Source organism: Ictidomys tridecemlineatus, chromosome 8, assembly GCF_052094955.1.
Source record: "Ictidomys tridecemlineatus isolate mIctTri1 chromosome 8, mIctTri1.hap1, whole genome shotgun sequence".
NCBI lineage: Eukaryota > Metazoa > Chordata > Mammalia > Rodentia > Sciuridae > Ictidomys > Ictidomys tridecemlineatus.
In genome coordinates, this window is record NC_135484.1 from 58,005,838 (window position 1) to 58,023,602 (window position 17,765).

The following is a 17,765-nucleotide window of genomic DNA, read 5'->3' on the forward strand; positions in this document are numbered from 1 at the left end:
GACTGTAAAAATTGTGGTTCTTTTTGTAAACTACATGTTTTCTCTTTGGGGTCATGGTTTTAATAATAATTTAAAAATCTAAGTGAAATATTATTTTGTTATTAAGTTTAGTTTCATGAAGGAATTTCATTTAGGATTTAAGAGTTCCTGAATGTGGGGAACATCTGGGGAGACTGTTATTTGTACCAATTTTTTTAAAAAAACTTATTTTCTAATCAAATTAAGATGCTCATGATAGAGAAGCAGCTTATGATACTGTTTGAGTTTGGACTTTGGGGTTACGTTAGGTGTTAATATCGGCTCTGCCACTTTTTAAATTTGATGTTAGACTAGTGAAGTTACATTTAATTGAAAATGGTGATAACTTGTTTTATAACATAATGAGAATTCAGTTAGTGGATATGTCAATTAGCTGAGATGTGAAAATGTTTATTTTGATGCATGGCACAAAGAAAGCATAAAATAAGTATTAGGTACTGTTACTATTATTCTTTGAAAATAATTATGTAGTAGGATTTCCTTCTTGAAAATGTATTTTCAGGGCTTGAGATATAACTCAGTGGTACAACATTTGTCTTGTGTGCACAGGGCCCTTTGACTGCCAGCACCACAAAAAAAAGTTTTTCATTATATTTTGAAAAATATCTCAATATATCATATTTATCTGAATAATGGTTCAGATAATTCAGAACACATGCCAGTGTTCAGTCATCCCTCAGAATCTGCTAGTGATTGGTGCAGGCCCCCTCTAAACACATCATAATTTGTGGATGGATACTCAAGTCCCTTCTATAAGATGGTCTGGTATTTGCATTTAACCTATTCATATCCTCCCATATACTTTAGATTATCCCTAGATTACTTATTTTTTTTAAACATTTATTTATTTTTTTAGAAGTAGTTAGACACAATAGCTTTATTTTATTTATTTATTTTTATGTGGTGCTGAGGATCGAACCCAGGACCTTGCATGTACTAGACTGAGCCACAGTCCCAGCCCCAGAATTTTTAATAGTGAAAACAAGAACTTGGGACCGTTATAGCTGTGATTATTTTGAACTTAAAAATTTTAATATAAATTTTATACTGTTTTTTTTTTCTTTAAATTTCTCCTTATCTATTCTTTTAAGAATCTAAATTTCCCAGAAAGTATTAGATAGTGAAAGAATTACACAAAGCTAGGAGAGGAAAATAGACTCATCAATAAGTGCTGGTTCACCAGTAACCCTAACGTTCACTATTTGAACAGATAAAAAAATTTTTGTGATATTCTCAAAATAATATGGTTTTGGAATTATGGTTATGCTAATCTTTGATGTCTTTCTTCTTCTCCAAGGCCTTGCTCTGTCTTTTCATATCCAGTCATACCTCATGACTGGAAATTATTCAAAGGTACTTAAGAGTGAATGATAAACTTCATGTGGCTTATTTAGCCCATTCAACCATAAGCTTCTAAATTTTTTCCCTTATATCTAATTAAATGGGTGACAGCAGTTTAATCCAATTTCAACAATGAGAAATCAAAGCTTAAAGTATTATCACAAATATGTATTCCAAATGACCAAACATTTCACTAATAATATTTTCTACTTTATTTTTCTTTGATTCTATTTCTGTTATATTTATCAGTTATCCTTTGTTTTAGCCTCAGTACCTAGAACAGTAAGTAGTACATAGCATGAGTTCATATGTTTCTTGAATGAATGAATTTTTAATCCAGGTTAATGATCATCACAGAAGAATCAGTGGAGTTGAAGTTGAGAAGTTGACATTAGGTTTTTCGATTGGACTATGTATTTTTGTGTGGTAAAATATGTAATATTGATCATTTCAACCATTTGAAAGTCTACAACTTATTGACACTATTGACCTATTATGCTGTACAACCATCACCACTGATTCCAGAACTTTTTTGTCAGCCGAAGCAGAAATTCTGCTTGTTAAATAACTCCTCAGTCTTTCCCTAGTCTCACGTAACGACTTGAAGTATAATCTACTTTGAATATATATGAATTCACTTATTCTAGATATTTCATAAAAGTGGAATTATACTCTTAAAAATTAGATTTTGACACTGTAACCAGTAACTGTTACTCTTGCCATTTTTCCTTTTACCTCAGCATTAATTGTTTAAACTTGATTATTTGCCATGTGAAAGAAGTGGTTGACTTGGAAACTTAGATGATTTTCTGATCATTGTTTAACAGGCATTAAGATCAATGACTAGGTCTATTAAGAACAGTTATACATTTAAAAGTTTTATTCTTTCTCATAACTGTTTGCTTTCCTTGAGAAGCAAAAATAAGTGATTAATAATTGCCCTGGACATATATAGATGAATGAGACAATATCTGCCCTAGTTTATAGCCTAGTATTTATTGCCACACTGCCTAGGAAAATGGGTGTTCATACGTGTTTGTGTATTGTCTTTTACTAGGTTTTTTGGAGGTATCTAATGTTCTTCCAACTACTTTCAGTTGAAAGTATTCTAAAATTTTCTCTTTATATTTGGACTTGTTCTGATAATGTATGTGAATTAATGGTTATTTTCAGTACTTCCATTTCTACTGCCTGTTTGTGTATCCACAAAGAACATTCCTGTGGAAGCTTATATATGATTAGCTTTACTGAAGTTATATGTGATTTAATTTATTTGCATTTAAGTTATCTCTCTTCTGCATATAGATTCCTAAGTATAATTTTTTTGGTATTTATTTTAATAGGAACAACTTTTCAGCCTAATAGCAACTCCTATGTAAATCCTGATCACTTGAACTATTTCCGGTTTGCTGGCCAGATCTTGGGATTAGCTTTGAACCATAGGCAGTTGGTCAATATTTACTTCACACGATCATTCTACAAACACATTCTTGGTATGGTTTTATTTTTTATTTCTGTACACATGTTTTACAGTAATTTTCTTAAGTTTTTAAGGGTGAACTAAGTAGGTAATCATTGGCATTTGAATGAGATAATTTTTATTTTGATTGGACACCATCTATGTGTAAGGCATTTGGGGGTCAGAGGCAAAAAAAATGACCTATTTTTAAAAAAACACTTCTAAATTTTTGTTTTTTATCATGTATATGTTTGTGCAAAGAATACAATTTAATAAGATATTTGGTACTTCTGAAATTTTATGACAACTTACAGAATATCTATTTTAAAGAAAGATTTCATTGTAAAGATGTGGAAAAAAAAGGCTTAATATTTGGAATTCCACATTTAGGAATTAGATCCATTTAAAGCCATGCTGTGAATTGGATTCTGTTTTGCAGTTTTTCAATGTATCCGTAGAGGGCAGTATTTTACCATTAAACAGATGAGGAAAGACAGAAAAATGGACTGTAACTGCTGTGTTTTTGCATTTTTTTAGGTATTCCTGTAAATTACCAAGATGTAGCATCCATTGATCCAGAATATGCCAAAAATTTGCAGTGGATTTTAGATAATGATATTAGTGATCTAGGTCTAGAATTAACTTTTTCTGTTGAAACTGATGTGTTTGGAGCAATGGAAGAGGTGCCTTTGAAACCTGGGGGTGGAGGTATTCTTGTGACACAAAATAACAAAGTGAGTATTTGAATGTTTACCTTAATTATTGTTTGAAGTTTGGATTTGATAATTTGCCAATTACTCCAAATTGTTCTAGTACTTGCTAGAAAAGCTTTTATGCTGTAGATTAAAACATTTGAGTTAACAAAACTATCAAATATCAAACTTGAATTGGAAAGGATCATTTCAGTATTGTTTTACCTAGGTACGCTGAGATGGTTCCTAAAGCAGTCTGGACGTTTCAGTTGATCATACCAATTGTACATTTACAAATGCATTTGAAAATTTTAATAATGCAAACTTAATCAAAATAATACTTGTAATAATCACTATTTCAAAAGTGTGATTAAAGAGTTTTAATATAGGACTGGGACTGTGGCTCAGCGGTAGTGCACTTGCTTGGCATATATGAGGCACTGGGTTTGATTCTCAGCATTGCATATAGATAAATAAAATAAAGGTCTATCAACAACTAAAAAAATATTTTAAAAAAGTTTTAATATAGAAAAGAAGAAATACCAATGTTTAAACTTTGGAAATGCTTTTAAGTTCCAGTAAATCTGTTAGACCTCTTGATGTATATATTTCTAATTTTATATCTTGGTTGTTTTTATTATTGTATCTTCTCTATACATGTTATCACAAAATCTTGCATTTGTTTTAAATGCTGAAAATCATAAACTTTTGAAAATCATAATCAAATATACAATACAGTATTATATTTTGCTATATTATGAAGGAGATTCGGAATCAGAAAATCTGGTTTTGAATTCCAGTTATGTATGAATAGCATCTTCTTGTTAAACAAACCTAAAACCTTCTTCCATTCCTTAGTCATGTTTTAATTCCAAGACAACTTCAGAATTAACCATAAAGATTGTCTGTTAAACCATTTTGTAGATTGTAGACTTTTTGTCGTTGTTGTTATTATAATAGTGCTGGGGGCCGAACCCAGACAGAACCTTATGCAATGATAGTCATGTTCCCTGCTACCACTGAACTGCATTGCTGGCCAAAGACTTAGTCACATTTTAACAACTCATTGAGCCTCAGTTTTCTACATCCTATAGAACTGGAATAATAATATCTACCATGCAGAATTGTCATTGACATTCTGTAAAATGAAAAGTAGCACAAAAGTTGTAGTAGTAGTAAAGAATGCTATTGGGTAGTATTCTTAAATAGTATGTTCTTAGTTTCACATATATAAAGGAAATTATGAACCTGTATTAAGATATACAATTTTACTTCTTAAATCTCTTGTGCTATACTTATACAAAAATATGCAGTTGAGTTATTAGAAATAAAATTGGGAGTTGAGCTTTTACTCACTATACTTAGAAATTTTTAGCTTTCCCTCTGATTTTGTATACAAGGACACTGAATCCTAAAGAGTTAATGGCAAAGGTAATACCAAAACTCAGGTCTCTTAATTTCAAGTCTAATGTTCTTCATGCTGTATGCAAAATTAATCATATTGAGGAAAAACCTACCTAGTTTTTAATATAATGAGTCATGTTAGACTGTTGAAAATTAAGATAGTAAAGTGTTTAAACTAATTTTGAAATTTGTATGAACTTGGGAGTGAATGAAAATATTTTAAAAATCTTTAGATTGTTCACCTTGTAGTACATTTATTATTTTATTTTACACCGAAGACCAACCTTCAATTAAAGGTAATGAAGTCATAGAATCTTTTTTTTTTTTTAGTTGTAGATAGTCACAATATGTTTATTGAATTTATTTTTTTATATGGTGCTGAGGCTTGAACCCAGTGCCCCACACTTGCCAGGCAAGCGCTCCACCACTGAGCCACAACCCCAGCCCCCATAGAATCTTTATTAAGCAGGTAATTGTTTTTCAGGGAAGAACCATAAATGTAATTCTTATTGGTGAATACTATACCTAGTGAGTAGTTTGATGAAGTGGAATGACCATTTAACAATTCAGTGATACATAGCTCTATTTATGCTTGCATTTTCTAGCCACTCCACTAATGACATGATTTTTATTTAGATTTTATAAAATACTTATTAGTTTTTACATTCATGTTTTTTATTGGAATCTAGAAAGAAGGAAATAGTAATTAAATAATTATAAATTAAAATATGCTCATGGAGGATGTACCTTTCATTGTGAGTCTTGTCTGAGGATGGAATACTATGGTAATTAAAGAGTTTGAAACATTTATTTCTAAGTGTAACACTTTTTAATTTGACCAGTTGCTTGGTTGATAATGAGCTAACTTTAAAAAAAATAATTAGGATTGATAATAGCAGGATCTCAGTCATAAATATGTTAATAATTATTCTCAACTTTTATTTTTCTCATATAAAAATTTCTCACAATAAATCGAGTCTCCATTTTCTAAAGTTACCAATATAATTGTATTATCAAATTTTTGGGTGTTTAGACATTTAATATTTATTTAATAAACAACCAGATTAATTTAAAACTTAAAAATCTTTAGGAACATACCACATCTTAAACTGATTACTTGCCTTAAAATTGTTAAAGTATTTAGTACATAAAATGTTCATTTAAAAAATCAAACCTGAAGAATATAATTTTTTTCGATTTATGCATTCTACCATGAACTTTACTGTCACTTTAGAACTAGTCCATTATTTACTTATGTTTATAAGTATATAGTTGTAATTGTCATGTCTAGAGTTGAACTTTATAATTTTAACTGTTTTGAAATTTAAATGACTTGCCAAACTTATTAGTAAGAGAGATCCTATTTAAACTGATTTCCACATGAGGGAGTTATTATTCCTAAATTTTATTAAAGGCCTTTGTTAATTACAGAATGAAAACAAAATGCCTTTTATTTTATTTTATTTTTTTTTAAAGAGAAAGTGAGAGAGAGAGGGGGACAGAGAGTGAGAGAGAGAGAGAGAATTTTAACATTTATTTATTTTTCTTAGTTCTCGGCGGACACAACATCTTTGTTTGTATGTGGTGCTGAGGATCGAACCCGGGCCGCACGCACGCTAGGCGAGCGTGCTACCGCTTGAGCCACATCCCCAGACCCCAAAATGCCTTTTCTCTAAAATCCAGTATATTAAATGAATGCATGTAATACAGGCAGAAGAATATATATTAGTTCCACATTTGGATATATAATGTTTTAAATTTTGTAGCTGTTAGTGATTTGTTTTAAAAGCTAGAGGGGAAAAAATCCCTCATTGTTTTCATTTTGGAAAATAGTTGTATTATCAGAAGTTGAAATTTTAACATTTAAAGAGTTTTTCCATCTCTTTAAAAATAATTTTGATTATTCTTAACCAAAACCTGAAATATTAGAGCCATAATTCTTGAGTTAGATGCATCCTTTTTTGCTTAGATCTTCAGTTTTAGCTCTTGGAACTGAATGATAAACTACATGGAATTTAAATACTAGCATTGCTTTTACAATATTAATCATAAAGTTCATGCAGACTTGGATAATGGAATGAGCACGGGGTAGGGCAGGATCTCAGGGAATGGATGGAGGAGGCAGTAGGAGAGTTGAATTATAGAGAAATATAAAGTGGTCAGGTAAGAATAAGGAAAGAAAGAAGGAAATGTTCTGGGCTCCTCAGAAGGCACACAGATGACACAGAGCATGGCATATTTGAGGACCCACAGTAGCTCAGAGTCTTGGAGCTTGGCTTACATTGCATAATGAGTGAGAGAGAAAAGATGAGGTGGGGGAGGTAGACTGGGGCCAAATTATGAAAGACTGCACCTATAACAAGAAATTTGAGGCTATAGGTAGGGATGATTGCAAATGTTAAATAAGGGTTCTGGTTGTTTTTTTTTTTTTTCCATTTTTGCTTTGAACTTAACTTTGAGCATGAAGAATGTGTTGAAATGGAGCAATATTGTAGTCGGGCAACCAATAGGAGGCTGTTGCATTGTTTTCAGGGAGCAAGCATGAGGAGTTTTCTAAGGCAGTGGTAGTGAGAATGGAGAAGAGGACATAACTTTAATAGAATTTATAGAACTTGGTTGTAATTGTTTGGAAAGATGAGAAAGAGGAAGGACTAAAGGGTGATTGCAACTTTTGTGGATTCTACTTCCAAATGATTCATAATGTTGCCATTCTACTCTCTGTTTATCTCATTGCCCTTTATTTCTGTTTTCTAGTGATAATAATAGGATTACCTTTTGTATATTTCATATACTTGAATTATATACTTTTAAATTTTTCATTTACTGTAGTAACCTTTTGATTGAATTATTTCTCTTTATCCAATATGAAAATAGTCTTAATATTAAAACTATCTGACATTTATTAGGTGCTTATAATGTTCTAGGCAGTGTTTGAAGTGTACAGGTGAGGAAATGGAAATATATAGGGCTAAATAGCATCACCCAAATCACAGTTAATAATTGGTGAGGCTAGGATTTGAACCCCTGTGCTAGATACATTTTTTTTTAAAATAGTTTTTTAGTTGTAGATAGGCACAATACATTTATTTTATTTGTTTATTTTCATGAGGTGCCAGGGATCGAACCCAGTGCCTCATGCATGCTAGGCAAGCGCTCTACTGCTGAGTCACAATCCTGGCCCCTTAGATATATTTTTAAACCTGCTTTTAAGCAAGATACTGTATTCTTTAGGAAAAAAAAAATGAGTTCTTAATGGAGAAATTTTGAGACAGAGTCTTGCTAAATTGCTTAAGGCCTCAGCCTCCTTAGCTGCTAGGATTACAGATGTGCACCACTGTGCCTGGCCTTTTTATTTTTTGTATTGAGATAGGGTCTTGCTAAATTGCTGAGGCTGGCCTCAAACTTTTGATCCTCTTGTCCGGAGTCACTGGGATTACAGGAGTGCCATACCATACTCATTTGAAATTTTCAGTAAAAACTATTATATGCCAGAGCAATAATAATCAGGGAGATAAATCCAGGAAGGAAGGTTTTGTTACCAACAGTTTATATAAACAGTGAATTGTCAGTAATAGTACCATTTAAACAGTTGATTGCTTAAAAAAGAAAATCCAACAAATGAAAAAACCCACAAACCATTCCAAACAATTTTATAAATGTGGCCAAGAATATCAATCTAGTTAAAGGGGGAGAAGAGCATTTTGTTTTTACTATTAAAAATTATTTAACTGTTATTCAAATAACTATGATTTATTGAGGTATATATCAAGAAATAGTAAAAAAAGATTTTCAAGAAGGAATTTGCAGGGAAATGGATAGCATTAGAGCAGGTTATGCTAAGTGATGCTAGCTAATCGCTAAAAACCAAATACCGAATGTCTTCTTTGATATAATGAGAGCAACTAAGAACAGAGCAGGGAGGAAGAGCAGGAGGAAAAGATTAACATTAAACCGAGACATGAGGTGGGAGGGAAAGGGAGAGAAAAGGGAAATTGCATGGAAATGGAGGGAGACCCTCATTGTTATACAAAATTACATATAAGAGGTTGTGAGGGGAATGGGAAAAATAACAAGGAGAGAAATGAATTACAGTAGATGGGGTAGAGAGAGAAGATGGGAGGGGAGGGGAGGGGGGATAGTAGAGGATAGGAAAGGTAGCAGAATACAACAGTTACTAATATGGCATTATGTAAAAATGTGGATGTGTAACCGATGTGATTATCTGCAATCTGTAATTGGGGTAAAAATGGGAGTTCATAACCCACTTGAATCTAATGTATGAAATATGATATGTCAAGAGCTTTGTAATGTTTTGAACAACCAATTAAAAAAAAAAGAAAAAAAAAAGAAGGAAATTAGCTTAGAGAACTATGTGTCAATTTTCAGTGTCCCCAATGCACTCCATTGGAGGACATAATTTAGGCCTAAAACCTGAAGAAAAGTTAAAATTTTAAGGAGTGTCTTTGAGGGATGATGTTATTCATTTTACATATTAAGAAGATTAGGAGATTACTGAAGCAAAATGTTTCTATAAGTAGACAGTAATTGAACTGGAATGTAAATGTCTGAAAGTTGAATCACCTTAGTCTTAGTGTGCATTCCGTTTATAGTTACTTTTCTCTTATATCTTTATATCAATTATCAGGCTCAGAGGTTGTGCTGGAAAAAAGTTGCTAGAGCTCTTTTTTTATTCTCTGTTGAGGCTTTCTAGGTTGAATATTTCTGTATGTCAACGTATTATCTTATATATGGTCACTTCTCCAATTTAATTCCATAGCATCTCATATTTTATGCCCTCAAAGAATTGACTGCAAAACTTATTAGGAACAGTATATGCTATCTGTTGGGGATAAAATATCTTTACTCTTAGCTTTTATCAGTTTTATTATTTTTAAAAATTTTTAATTGTATTTTAACAAATTATGTTTGTATATATTTTATGGATACAAATTGATGCTATGACTTATGAATAAGTCAAGCTAATTAACACATCTATTACCTCAAATACTGACTATTTTTTGTAGTGAGAATGAATATATTAGTTTTTTTAATACCTTAGAGCAAAGTCAGATTTTAGATTTGATTTATATTTATTGTTTAGTTTTGACACTTCTCATTCCACTGTTTTATGGATTGGCTATCATCTATGTGTGCACTGTTTCCTTAAAGCTTATATGAAACAGTGTAATTTTGCAAGGATATAAAATCACCTATAAGCCCTTTATAGGTAATGGAAGGTAGCTATTATATTTCTGCATAACAAAAACAGTTGGAATGTTAGTGTGTAAAATTAGTAAGTGTTCATTGTAACAATTGGATTGCCAAGAAGATGTTAATTTTATTTGAAGTTGTGCTGTTTAAAGAGACAGGGAAAAATATATTAGAGGCAGTTTGATTAATCACAGTTATCTTTCATTTATCTTTATTCTTCTAAACAACTCAAAGTTTATAATGACTAGGATTTTATTATTTTACTGAAAGGTAATTTAAACCAAGAGACAGTCACATTTAAATTCCTTAATTGCTATGAGGATTAGGATGTGAAGGAGCTGATTTTCACAAATCCATATCTGGTAGCTATGGACTGGTTACTGAAATAAATACAGAAAATAATTAATGTTTGAAGGAATAAAAGATAAAAGTGTGAGGAAAGATTAGTACACATATAAAAATTTATTATTTTTTTAATATTTATTTTTTAGTTCTCGGCGGACACAACATCTTTGTTGGTATGTGGTGCTGAGGATCGAACCCGGGCCGCACGCATGCCAGGCGAGCGCACTACCGCTTGAGCCACATTCCCAGCCCCACATATAAAAATTTAAAAATTGAATGTATGAGGACATAATAGGAACTGATTAAATCCAATAGATATGGAATGCAACTAATATAGGTAAACTTTACTTAGGCAATTCACAAATCTTATTTTCATACTTTATAATTTGTTAAGACCTTTTTCTCCTCAGTGTTTAGAGTATTCACTCCGAATTATTGAGAACTCTACATAGCATATTGCTTTTAACTCTCAAAAGTTTTACTTAGGCCAGGTGTGGTGATGCATGCCTGTAATCCCAGTGGCTCAGGAGGCTGCAGCAGGAAGAACTCAAATTCAAAACCAGCCTCAGCAATTTAGTAAGGCCCTGAGTAACTCAGTGAGACTCTGTCTGAATGTAAAATATAAAAAAAGGCTAAGGATGTGGCTCAGTGGTTAAGCACCACTGTGTTCAATGCCTGGTACTAGGGGGAAAAAGTTAGAAGTAATTTAGAAAAATATATAAAGGATAACATCCAATAGTTTATATACACATACATGTATATATGATAATCATTCATTCTGGTCTGTGCCAAAATACATTTTTATTATCAGTTAAATTTTAATAATAATGTGTGAAAATAGTTTAACTCAAAATTGAATTGGCTATGATAAAATGAGTCATTTTATTAAGCTTAGAATGTGTGTTGTTAATTTGTTAATGTATGCATTCATTTTTATCACTTATTTATTAAATATTTACAAAGTAGCAGCCACTCTTAGGAGCAGGGGATATATACTGATAAATATAAAACAAAGTTCCTGTCTGCAGAGAGTTTATATTCTAATGAGACATTTCGGTTAGAAAGCCTCAAAGTATAAAGACAGAGAGGCCTAATTGATCTTGTGTTTGGGGAATAGTTGGACGGCCAAGGAAGAGAATTGAATGCACCGACCTAGGGGAGGAGTGAAAAGGAATGGGATCAGTGAGCAAAGCAGAGCCCAGATCAATAAGAGCCTTACAGACTGGGAAAGGTTTTTATTTGGATTTTACTGGGTCATGTGAAGTCATTGTAGGGTTTTGAGCAGGAAAGTTATGTGTTATATATCTGTATTTTTTTTTTAAAGAGAGAGAATTTTTAATATTTATTTTTTAGTTTTCGGTGGACACAACATCTTTATTTTATTTTTATGTGGTGCTGAGGACTGAACCCAGTGCTCGCACATGCCAGGGGAGCGCGTTACCACTTGAGCCACAACCCAGCCCAATATATCTGTATTTTTAAAAGCCACTTTAGCTGTGGTAGGAAGCAAAATGGAAACAGGTGTTGCTGTAATCAAGCTAGAGATGATGATGGCTTGGATCAGGGTGCTAGAAGTAGAGGTAGTTAAGACTAAGTCAGATTGAGAATATTTTTTAAAGATAGATCTCACCGACAAAGTCTGAGAGAAGTCATGGGTGATTGATTACTAGGATTTTGGCCTAAACAACTTAATGAATGGTGGTGTACTGTTTTGTTGAGTTTTATGAATATTGGCACCAAATTAATTCCAAACCTTTACCTCTTAAATGAGAAATTTGTTCTATCAACATTATCTTACATGAGATTTAAAAAGAAGTCATCACAAAAACTTTTTTTTTTTTTTTTGTAGGCAGAGTATGTCCAGCTTGTTACTGAACTTCGAATGACTAGAGCCATTCAGCCTCAGATCAATGCTTTTTTACAGGGCTTTCATATGTTTATTCCACCTTCTCTCATACAGCTTTTTGATGAATATGAATTGGTAAGGAAAAATGTGGGGTTTTGTTATTGTTGTTATTTAAGAGTGTAGAACTCTAGTTGATTAATTCAGAAATAATTTTAGAGTACTATAATGAATGGAATAAGGTATAATGAGGCATTGTGGTTTAGTATTCATGTTTGAGATTTGTTATAAGGTTTGTGGTTGTAATTCTCTTAAACTTAATAAGCAGATTAACAATTCCTTAATGTGAAGTGGGGTGAGGTTTTGATAAACAAAAATGGATGTATTTCTAATGTCTTTTACATAGGAGATATTGAAGGCCAGTCTTCTTCCCGTAAGAATATTCCACATTACTCCTGAAATTTTTATTTGGCCATATCAAGTAAGGATGCTGATAGTAATTTGCTGTGCTTACAAAAGAAATTAAAAGGGCTTTTTCTTATTTTACTTATCTGGTCTTCTTCAGCTTCTTATTTTACCATATATGTAATTTTATAAATTTCTACTTTAGACCTCTGTAGAGTTCATTCTCTTTGCTATCCTTTAGTTCCTAATGTTTGTTTGTTTTGTTCCTGTAACTTATCTGCCATCTACAGTGATCTAACAGAATTTCTAATTTTATATGATTTATGTCTGGGTTTTTCTTCCATATCCTTTTTTTTGTAATAAGTTATTTTCAGATTCTTTGCATTATAGTTTTTAATAAAACAGTATTTTAAGTAGAAATAGCTTCTTATTTAAAAATTATAATTAGGAATAGTAAATTCACTTTGCCTTTTCATTTTACTATATGATAGACACTGATGTATACCTTTACTTTTACATATGTTGATATTTTCAGTTTATTGTTCATAGTATATCTTAGTTTAGTAATGAAAAAAATTTGCTAATTTTGAAGTTCATTGCAACTTAATTTCATTAAATGTAAGTTTTGCAATTGTTTCAAGCTGAAAGATTAATGGCTTCATTTGGCATAAATTCATTTTTTAGGTAATTATAAAAGTTTTAGCACTTAAAAATGAAGGAAGTGCTTTTGAACTGTTACTACACGTTACTTAAATCTGACTTTTTCTATGTAGTTGTGTTAAATTAGTCATGTGAAGTTTAAGAAAGAATTAAGTTATTTTCTAGACCTATCTGTATGTGAAAAACAGCAACAACAAAATTGATTGGTGAAAAAATTGCTTGATAATTTACTGATACTGATAACTTTATAAAAATAAAAAGCTGTGCATAGTAAATGTAAAGCTTAGTGAATCTTAATGAAATGAACACACTTGTGAAAATAGCTCCCAGATTAATTCAGAAATCCTTTCTTCTTGTGTCCCCTTCCAGTTAGTATCCCCTCTCAAGTATAATCATTCTCTTAACTTCTAAAATCATATTAGGTTTACATATTTATAAAATGTGTGCCAATGGAAAGAGCTCAGTTTTTTTTTGTTGTGAGAATCACACCTATTATTACATGCAACTGTAATTTTTTCATTTTCATTGCTGTGTAGTATTTCATTGTGTTAGTTTCCTATTGTCATTTCTACTTTTGATGAACTTTTGTGGCTTCTTTTTCATTAAAGGCTAGTTCAAGTAGTGCTACTATAAGCACTCTAGTATGTCTTTAGGAGGAAAATATGTATATGTTCTGTAGTATATACAACTTGGAATAGAATTGCTGGGATATAGAGTGTGTGTGAATTCCATGTTAGTAGATAAGTAGCAAATAGTTTTCAAAATTTATGTGTCAATATACACTCCAATCAGCAGTGAGATTTCTGGGTGTTCCATATCTTCAATCAGTATTTGATATTTTCTGTTTTGTCTTTTTTCATTTTTACTATTTTGGTGGATCTGTAGTGTTTTTTAATGATATTAATTTGTATTTCCCTGATGACTAATGAAGTTGTTTATTGGTTATTTGTGAATTCTGCTTTTGAAGTGTCAAGTAATTTGTCTATATTACTATTTTCTGTTGTTCTGTTTGGAGGATTCTTTATGTGGGTCCTTTATCAGATATATGTATTGTGAATATCTGATATCTTTCAGTGAATAAAAAAATTTTATTTTTACACAGTTCAGCCTATCTTTTTTAAAAATTTTAATGATGCACTTAAAATTTTTTTTTCTAATTTTTTTTTTTTTTTTTAGTTTACATGACAGTAGAATCCATTTTGACATAATTATACAAGCATGGAATGTATTTTATTCTAGTTAGGACCCCATTCTTGTGGATGTACATTATGGTGGGATTTATTGTGGTGTTTTCATATATTTACATAGGAAGATCAAGTCAGATTCCTCTCACCACCTTTCCTTTTCTGTTCTTTTTCCTTTCTCTCCATTCCCCGTTGTCTAATCTATTGAGCTTCTGTTCCCCGCCCTCCCCATTGTGGGTTAGTTTGTACATATCAGAGAGAATATTCAACCTTTGGCTTCTTAGAATTGGCTTATTTCACATAGCTTAATAGTCTCCAGGTCCATACATTTACTGGCAAATGCCATAGTCATTCTTCTTTAGGCTGAGTAATATTACATTGGGTGTGTATGTATATGTGTATTTATCTATCATATTTTCTTTATTCATTCATCTGTTGAAGGGCATCTAGGTTGATTCCATAGCTTAGTTATTGTGAATTGAGCTGCTGTAAACATTGATGTGGCTGCATCACTGTCGTATGCTGCTTGTGTGTGTGTGTGTGTGTGTGTGTGTGTGTGTGTGTGTGTGTGTGTGTGTGTGTATGTGGTGCTGGGGATTGAACCCAGGTTCTTATGCATACTAGGCAAGCACCCTACCAACTGAGCTATCTCTCCAGTCCTAGTATGATAATTTTAATTTTTTTTTTTTTAGTTATACATGGACACAATATCTTCATTTTATTTATTTATTTCTATGTGGTGCTGAGGATTGAACCCAGTGCCTCATATGTTCGAGGCAAGCGCTCTGCCACTGAGCCACAACCCCAGCTCAGTATGCTGATTTTAAATCCTTTGGATAGATACTGAGGAGCAGGATAACTGGGTCAAATATTGGTTCCATTCCCAGTTTTCTTTCTTTTTTCTTTTTTTGGTACCAGGGATTGACCTCAGTGGCACTCAACCACTGAATCACATCCCCAATTCTATTTTGTATTTTATTTAGAGACAGGATCTCACTAAGTTGCTTAGCTCCTCGAGTTGCTGAGGCTGGCTTTGAACTTAAATCCTCCTGCCTCAGCCTCCCGAGCTGCTGGGATTATAGGCGTGCGCCACTGTGCCATTTCCAGTTTTTTGAGGAGTCTCCATATTGCTTTCCACAGTGGTTGCACCAATTTACAGTCCTTAATGGTGAACCTTTTTATGTCTTGTTTAAGGAACTTTCTTATTTCAGGTCATAAAGATACTTTTTTGTGTTTTAAAAGTTTTTATTCTTTCACATTTAGGTCTGCTACTGGGTGTTTTTGATTGTAGTACTTGAGTCAGGTTTCTTTTTTTTTTTTTTTTTGTGAGTCCAGGGGATGGAGTTTTTTATTCTTTAAAATTTACACAACAGCAGTGGAAAGCATTAAAATTCTTATTACATATATAGGCATAATTTTTCATATCCCTGTATATAAAGTATGTTCATACCAATTTATGCCTTTATACATGTACTTTTTTTTGCATTACAATTTTTAATATACATATATACCACAATTTTTAGTATTGAATCAGGTTTCTTAGTTTGTCTTTGACTCAGGCTTTAATTGAGTTGATTCAAATTTTAGTTTAGCAACATTGTAGTCATGGCTCTGATTTATACAATTTAAAGCTTAAATAAAAAGGGCTGGGGAAGCAGCCCAGTAGTTCAATTCCTAGTATCAAAAATAAAGAAAGAAAGAAAAAGAAAATGTTGCCAACAGTGTTGTCATTAATCCATTCTAATACTGTTGTAATTGAGGGGTTCCTACCTAATGTCTGAGAAACTGTCCTTCCTTTCTCTGGTGCTCAAGACTTTACTCATGATGGTACTAGAATAAAAAAATAACATTGAGTAATGTGAATACTAAGTACGGTTATAGCTATGAACATTTGCATGACTCACATTCTGCTAGTATTGGTGATATACATTATATCCAGTTTCAATAGACATTTCTTTTGTTATATTTAAAAAATTTAGTTCTCATGTTAATATTTTTTAAATGGGTAAATTATTCATTGGGACTTAATAATTTTGTTATGTGCTTTTTAATGTGAAATTTCTATTTATCTATATGATCTTGGTCAATTTAATAACTTTTTTTGTCTGGTTGTTTAATAGGAAAATAAAAGATTTTTCCTCTTCACAAAAATTGGAATATGATAATTATAAAATGCTTTAAATTTCTTGAGAGACTATAGTGCCCGTCGTTTTTATTCATAATTATTAACAATAAAAGCACACTTAATATTATTAAAAACTTATCTTTAAACTTGTGAATTTTAAGAGACATGTAAAATTCATCCCTACTTCCTTTTGGCAGATCTATCTCAAGGTCCTCCCTTGAATTTCCTCATATGGCTCAAAGAAATTTTATAAAGGGATTATTACAGAGGTGTTTATAAGGAATGAAGAAGTTGTGGTGAGGCATCCAGAGACTGGCAACAGTGAAACACCTTAATCATAACTAGGACTGGAGATACAAGTGGAAGAATTAGTGTGAAGAGTCTGAATTGCCTAGAATGTGTAGCTGTGGCTTAGGAGACAGGCTTATTGCAAAGATATGGTTCTGAGCAGGGAGGGAGCAGACTCTTCCCTGTGTTTCCCAGTAGTGAAATTCAATCTGAAGCCAGTAGCAAGGGAGCCAGTCTGTAGTACAGAGGAAGGTGGAGAATATGTTTGGGGGTGGTAAATGGAGATCGAAACATTTTTATCTAGTAAGAGTATTTAATAATACTGTGGCAAGGAGGAATAATACATTATATACTGGCGTTCTAAAACTTGATCTTTGGATCCCTTATAACAAACGAGTTTTTGTTTATGTGGGTTATATCAATGAATATTTATGATATTTGAAATTCAAACAGACTTTTAGTTTATTAATTTATATGACCATTCACTACATATTAACATAAACAACGTTTACAAAAACCTACATTTCCCAGGAACAAGACAAAAATAGGGGAGGAGTAGCATGTTTTAGCAGGTTTTTGCAATTTTGTGATGTCTGCTTTAGTAGAAGACTACTGGATTCTCCTATCTACTTCTGCATATAATGAGTTGTGCTATCTTGCTTGAAGTATATGAAGACACTCCAACTTCACACATAACTTAGAAAAGGGAGAACCTTGCAGACCCACTGAATAGAATTCAAAATCCCCAGGAGTTCTCAGACATTGGCTT

At 32.1% G+C, this 17,765-nt stretch overlaps 1 protein-coding gene across 5 annotated transcripts in view; it reads left to right on the forward strand.

The window, feature by feature from the left end:
• The window catches only part of Hace1 (HECT domain and ankyrin repeat containing E3 ubiquitin protein ligase 1), an 82,826-nt gene that overhangs the window by 57,225 nt on the left and 7,836 nt on the right, over positions 1-17,765 (forward strand). For 2 of the 5 annotated variants that reach the window (XM_078019556.1, XM_078019557.1), the window contains 4 exons: positions 2,724-2,873; positions 3,377-3,573; positions 12,341-12,472; positions 12,741-12,815. In XM_078019556.1, the coding sequence (XP_077875682.1) occupies positions 2,724-2,873; positions 3,377-3,573; positions 12,341-12,472; positions 12,741-12,815 (554 nt within the window). Of the gene's footprint in view, positions 1-2,723; positions 2,874-3,376; positions 3,574-10,637; positions 11,207-12,340; positions 12,473-12,740; positions 12,816-17,765 lie in introns of those variants that run through there. The other 3 variants (XM_078019558.1, XM_005330121.5, XM_021729714.3) reach the window with 3 other exon arrangements.